General features: G+C 36.9%; 1 protein-coding gene across 4 annotated transcripts in view; it reads right to left on the reverse strand.

Moving 5' to 3' along the window:
* The window catches only part of Rfx3 (regulatory factor X3), a 285,362-nt gene that overhangs the window by 2,696 nt on the left and 275,404 nt on the right, over positions 1 to 7,262 (reverse strand). For 2 of the 4 annotated variants that reach the window (XM_023721954.1, XM_023721953.1), the window contains 2 exons: positions 5,100 to 5,162; positions 4,110 to 4,152 (listed from right to left, as the gene is read on the reverse strand). In XM_023721954.1, the coding sequence (XP_023577722.1) occupies positions 4,110 to 4,152; positions 5,100 to 5,162 (106 nt within the window). The remainder of the gene's footprint in view (positions 1 to 4,109; positions 4,153 to 5,099; positions 5,163 to 7,262) is intronic. The other 2 variants (XM_004637183.2, XM_023721955.1) reach the window with 1 other exon arrangement.

Consider the following 7,262-nt stretch of genomic DNA (forward strand, 5'->3'; position numbering starts at 1 on the left):
TTTTTTCCTTTCCTGAGACAGGGTCTCACTATGCAGTTCAGGCTAACCTTGAACTCACTATGTAGCCCAGGCTCGCCTCCATCTAGTGGTGTCCTCCATGCTCAGCCTCCAAGGGCTGCCATTAAGACATGCACCACTACACTCACTCAAGGCATCCATAATTCTTTTCAACACAGCAAAGACAAACTATTTTTGGCAAATCATGATAGATATTTTCATGTAGTTCTTTAAAGAAGACCCTTACAATTTCATAAAGCCTCTACATTAAATAAGGGCACAGTCCAGGTCAACATAAATCACTTTGGTACCTTATGCTGACTTTTAGGAATGTACTGAGATGAAAATACTAATAAAAAATGAAAAGCTTTCAATGTTCTCCACAAACTTACACTACATATAAATTTCACCTGTGCTGGTATTACTGTAAGCAAGACCCATGACGATTCACAGTACAACTACTACGTCTGCCAGCAGGGGCTGCTGCAAGGACTTTGGGGCACATGTCCATGTTATAAATCATGGTTTTAAATAAATTTTTGAATTTTATTATGAAATGCACAGTGCACAGTGCATTGCCATTCATGGCAACACTGTTATTAATAGTTGATATTTATTTCTAGAAATTAAAGGTACTAGTTACTGTTACTTCTAAATGTGAATACGTTTATATTAACAAAAACATTATTATAATGGAATACCATTTCACCTTTGATAGCATGCACTGCTAAAAGTCAAACGTACAGCGAAGAGAATATTTTCATACAGTTTCACTACTGTGTGAGTCTTCTTAGCACAGCGCAGAGACTATCTCTTCAGCGATAATTTTTAAGCAGTGGGTAAGATATCCGTAATTTACAAAGCCTTTTACCTTTTCCAATATGTTTATTGTTTGAAAAAAAGATGCACATAGAATCACATCAAATGTGTTACTCATAAAAAATAGATGTAAATTTATTGCTAGATGTTTGACTTAATACAGTGGCATTTTTAAAACCAGAGTCAGCTATTCTATTTTCTATTCTACCTTATCCTACCCTACCCTACCCTACCTGACCTCACTCCACCCTATCCATCACTATCCTACCCAAGCACCCTATAGTGTATCACGCGCAGTGAGTATATAACAAACACCTCTTTCTGAGCAGTTCTGAGTCCTAGTCTTAGCATTTGAGGAATGCCCACAGCAGAAATTTCAGCTAATTCAGCTTTTCATCTAGATGGACTTTTTGGCTTTTCCTCTCTTACTACAAGTTGGGGCAAATATGGTTTAGAGAAAAGTGGCAGGAGGTAAAAGTACCTTCACACCTGGCTGAGCCCCATGCACAACTGAAGAGCAAGGTCTGAGAAATGGTGTCTGTGAGCTCCGAAGCTGTGAGTAACATGTGCCGGCTAGACACATTATTAAGGGATGAAAGCACTCTCAGACCAGGCAAATCACATGCTGTCAAGAAAACCTAATACCATTAGAGTGCGTCAGCATAAGAATGTCTAAAGAATTGGGGAGCTGCAGGAAGAGGGATACTTTTGGTACTTTTATTCATTAAAGAAGATGGAATAGATGTACTTGTATGATATGTTTTATGTTGTTTATCTGTTTATACAAGAACCAAATGGCTGGAAAGACCCTCATACAAACTCCTAAAGGCAGCAATCACTTAGGACTGTAACTATGAAGTTTCACTTTCTAATTTTCCTTCATATGTGTTAACTATACATATGCATGAAGTTCAGTGCGGTGTTTCCCTATATAAATACAATAGACACGATCAAACCTAATTCTCTGCATGCTTAGAAAAATTTATTTATACTGGATGAACATTTTTATTATGAGCTTGAAAAATCCTCATTTTTGCAAAAAAAAAGCATTAAAAACTCTAAAGAGTTCATAGTTCCTCTGTATGCCTTGTGAGCTTGACAGTTTGGTTCCACTTAAAGAACTTTCAGGCTTGGGGTGAATGGGGCCAGCCTAGTCCAGTCAGTAAGGTGAGAGTAAATCACTCTGCTTCTCTGCTCCCTCTCCACAAAGTTAAAAAAAATTGTCAAAATAATAAAAGATGTGGCAGTAAAAAGGGGGGACAAACCTATCACAGTAGGGAAGTGGAGGGAGAGAGTAAGAAACTTTTATCCACCTTGCTGTGGATGGAAATGGCATGCAGTAGCAGGCTGAACAAATTTAAGTATTCTAAGTGGTCTGAGGTAGGTCCACTTCTAGGAGGCAGGGCTGCTTGGGAAAGGCGACAAAGTGATCTACAAACGAAGCTTTATCTCCAGTTCCTAAGGGCAAAGCAGTGTAATTCTATAGACATTGTTTACTCCTTTAGAAACTCAAAGACATTTTCTGGAAAGCCCCTTGAAGTTAAGAGAATCTTGGTGCAGAAAAACCCAAAATTAGATGCTTTCCTATGAACAAAAGTTTTATCTTTTTTTTTTTTTTTTTTTTTTTTTTTTATCTTTTTATTTGTTTGTTTCTTCTATGTAAGAGAGAATCTTTTCTGGTCTGTGCTTTGTACTCTGAATAACATTTTGGCCATTTTTTTAAAAGATCATTTTATACCATATATGAACCACTGTTATTCTCTAAAAATTAAATAAAACAAAACTGGTTGCCACCAATGTTTATCAAAGACTTTGATTTACCACTTTACAAGAAGGGTTATTGCAATGCATCATTAATTTATTTTTCTGTGTGTTGTCTGGTTAATCCAATAGTGTGTATATTTGCAGCAATATTTTCGTTTGTAATTCTCTAATTTACCTGCTCTGCTCCTACATTTACTAAAATGGGAATTAAAGCACGCACAATTTAGCAATAGAGACTTGCTAAAGATTTCACGTGAGAATGACACTGATTCATGGATTTCCCAAGTGTATCAGTATTTTCTACCCTGGAGACCTTGAAGTTGAACACTGAATACTTTAAAGCACAATGCTCTGGAAAGCAGGGCTGCGCTTCTTCGCAGTCGCTGCATGTGCTTCCTCTTGCCTCAGTTTCCCCACTGGCTCTGGTCAAGAAGGTCTAACTATATATTTCTCCCAATTATATATTTCTTTGTGCATTTTCTTCTAGTCTCTAGAAGTCAATTACCAGAACAATCCCCTAAGCCTGAGATTACCTCTCTCACTTTTAAAAAGTGAGCAACATTTACTACAGTGTTCGTGCACTACAAAATGTGAACATTTAAAAAAAAGTTGACCCAGTATTTTTTTAAATCAGAATGATTTTCATTTTTGCTTTTCTTATAAAGTTGAATAGCACTTGTGTGCTCTGTTCTTACTCAAACTCCCTCAAGCCCCCCTTGTTCTTTTTATTGTGTTCTTTGTTCACTGTGAGTTTCTTCATGAGTATATATCATATATACATTATACTGTACAGTAGTGTCAATGCTGGTGTTAAAATTTTACAAATATATATGTGCCCTCTTAATTCATACCACTATCCATCCTGTTTTCACAGTAAAGTTCATTGCTACCTGGGAGGTCTTTTTCCACTGAAATGTGAAGAGAAAAGGTGAGCAGGCTAAGGAATCCTTTTTCATGCTGGGAGGGGTTGAATAAAAATGCCCATCCAATTTTATACTTTTTCTCCAGGATTCTGGACACGGTCAGAAATAATTTCTTGCTACTTGTAATGAACATTAATCAACAAGCGCAAGTGTGGAATTAAGTTTTAATTCATTTTCTGAATACTGAACTTCAGTCAAGAAGTTAAGTTTGGAACTGTACTGTAATTCAGTTTTCTGCATCTAGTAAACAGAAAGTAAAGAAGCCACATGGATGGGTCAAATGGCAAAATAATGAGGGACTACAAAAGATATGATTGTCGTATCCCCTGTGTTTCCCTGAAAATAATCAGCCTTGGAAACTAGACATTGAAAATGCCAGTCACACTCAGGTTATCCTTGCCTTACCTGCCACACCAAGCAGGAGAACAGGGATGGCTACTGGAATCTAGCTGGGGCCTAGCCTGGGGCAAAGGGAGCACGTGTATGCTGTCCTAGGCCTGTATGCTACGACAGCACAGTGCTACAGACATACATTGTATTGTCCTCTTTTGAGAATTGCTCATTTTAAAAAAACGCCTTCCAGTGTACATTATTTTCAGTTCTTACCTTTATCCAGATTTCCAGGAGACACAGCATTTAAATCACCAAACTGCAAAACAATAGTCATTTGTGCAACGGTTACTATCAAGCAGAATAAAATAATACTCTATCAGCCTGTAGTAAAAACACCACTCAAGGACTTTTTAAAACTGTAAACTAGTGACCATTTTGATCTCAAAATGCACAAGTCAGATCATTTTCCAATCCAACTTGTCAAATTTGAAGTTTAGGTCAAATTTAGCTGTCTTTGCCTCTTTGCAAAAGGATTACTATTTTCTTTGCCTTCCACACTCCATTTCACTTTTATTGTTATTATTATTTCAACTCAGCACTGAATAAAGAAGGGCCTGAATGACCTGGATGAAGATGAATGTGGTGAAATTAATTTGGAAAAACCCCAATCAAGCGGGACACCTCCGCTCTTCTCCCCACACAGAGCCAGGGAGTTCAGCGGGAGCCTTTGCAGTAGAGACGCAGGATCCAGCAGTTGGGCTTAAACTTTTACTACTGCAAATGAAAAATGTAATAGGAACCACGAAGCTGACAGTATTCCTTTTTATACAAATTTTATACTTTTCTTAACTAAATGCTATTCTTATTTATTTATTCTTTATTTATCAAGAAAATAGGGTCCCACATTTAAAAAAGAAAGGCATCTTGCCATTACTAATGCAAGTAAGGGCTCACAACAAGATAAAATGATAACTTTTAACATAGATGCTATTTTCTATTTTGGTTCTATTTGGTTTCTACTTGCTAATTTGACTGATAATTTTACAGTGAGAAAGTATATTTTAAGAGTCTCGGGGCAAAGAAAGATGGATACACTAAGTAAAAAATTAAATAGAGTTGTAACAAAGCTAATTTGAAAAAGGTCTAGTGAAAGCACAAAGCACCCACTTTTTAAAGGTGGACATTTTCTTTCTCACATAGTCATTCTTAGAAATTCAGATTTCTCAATAGGCTTAGAAAGGATGAGACAGAAATTCTACTTACATTCAGAAGTTTGCTTATAAAGAGTTCCATGATAGGAGTATTTTTTTCATCTACAAGGTATGTCTATAAAGTAATAAAACTGATCTTATTTTGCAAACATACACACATCACCTTTTTTCCCCCATCTAAGAAAGCACTATTCTTCATAGTAGATACCTTATACATTTATTCCAAATTCTGGGATTCTGGAATTCCTCTTTGACAATCAATTTCAAGAGTTAGTTTATACATCATTCAAGAAAGTCCAATGTGTAATTTTATATCCAACTGTCATTCCAAATTTTATTCACTGCACTTGGATCTGGGATGATTTTCACAAAAATCAAATTCATCTTTATCAAAACTCAGGATATGTAAAATCATTTTACTCTTCAAAATTTCTTAGCATTTCAGAGGCAGTTTAAAAAGAGGCATTCCATACCATTGCTGGAACAAATATATAGCCTTTCCAGGCGTCTGCTTTGAAGGGGTGAGGGGCCTGTCAGACACGTAACTCTTGGAATGCTACCTTGAAGGTTTGTGCCAGTACTTTTTCCTTATACTGGGCAATAAATATAAGTACAATATTCTTATATTCATAGAATCATAAATGTAATACTGAACTGTTGTTTTTGAAATCATGCCTGAACCAATTGGTCAAAATGTTGCACAAGTCTAAATAAAATGCACAGTGTAAATTATATCGGATATTTAATTACAGAATATAATCTAAGCAACAAAAACCAAGAGATATTTTGCCCATTTTTAATATTATTTATATATTTTAGAACTATAAATAGAAAATATCCAAAGCTGAAGAATCATTGTTATTTTCATTTAACACAGAACATAAGTCTTTATGTATAAATGAGTATTTAATTATACTTAAATCAAGCCCTTAATATAAGTTGGCAGTGATGGTTCACAACTACTAAAACTCCAGTGACCATTATTATTATTAGCAAAACAACATCCACATACGAAAAGGTGGGTACTTGTCACTATGCTCTGTCCTGGACAATCCCAAAGTTCTATGCTTTCAGAACATAGAGGAGTAGACTTCTTTTTAAAAACCCAGTGAAGAAGAGCTAAGATTTTAATACCTTATAGAGCTACAATTAAACACTTCTACATGTATTTTACATGTGAGGAATATATATACAGATAAGGAGAAAGCCACCTTAATCCTATAGACAGAGTGGCTAAGAGTCAGGACAGTCCATTCCTATGTTCATTTATGCAGTCAATATTCATTCAGAATACTATGTGCTGAGCACTGTGCTGGCCACTATTAGTCAAGATCAGTTTGGAAAGACCGTTCCTCATGGTGGTAACAGTCAGAAACTATTTGTTATGATGGACAGGTAGGCAGCAGAACAATGAGGCAGCCCAGGAAAGCTCAGGAAGAGCTTAGATTCACAGGGCCAAAGAGTTGGTGAGGGAAGCAATCACAGCGGACTATGGACTCAGGAGCAGGTCAGAGGCAAGACAAGACACGAACAGTAGCGGGAAGACTGAGTGGGCATAAGAAAGCAGGAGCAGGTAGATGGTGCAGATTCAGACCCACATTCGGGTGGCGCAAATTAGAAACAGAAGAAAAGTTACAGAGAAAAGATTGAAACAAAAAAGTGTAAAGGAAGTACGAAGATTATTGTAAAGTATGAACATTGCATACAATTTTTTTTGGTAATTTTTCCTGTGCACAAGGATCAAAGGGGATTATTATTCACCCATGTGATATCCTAGTGTCTAAAAAGTACACTCATGGTTCTGGGCCCAGTAAGCATCTTTCAAATATCAGGACCACAGTGCCATTTTCTCAACATCACTTCCTTGAAGAATCGTTTCTCGATAGTCTCATGCAAGGCAGTCAGTTTAGATTCCACCATATAGCTGCTAAAAACAACCAACTGATTTGTCTAATATCATATAGTAAATATAGTAGCATTATACTTGAGATTGGATAGTCTGATCCTCACTTTGGCAAAGCTTGGAAAGAGGGGAAGAAAGGGAAGCGGAAGAGGAAAATCAAGAAAGGCAAAAGGGAAGATACCAGAAAGGGAGAAGATGCTGTACTGGCCCTGCACCCCGGCACGCTGAGCCACCTGGAATGGGTGTGGGGAAGTGTACCTGTAATCCCAGCACTGGGGAGGCCGAGAACAGAAGGATCACTACAAGTCTGAT

Source organism: Octodon degus, unplaced genomic scaffold, assembly GCF_000260255.1.
Source record: "Octodon degus isolate 3935 unplaced genomic scaffold, OctDeg1.0 scaffold00087, whole genome shotgun sequence".
Classification (NCBI taxonomy): domain Eukaryota; kingdom Metazoa; phylum Chordata; class Mammalia; order Rodentia; family Octodontidae; genus Octodon; species Octodon degus.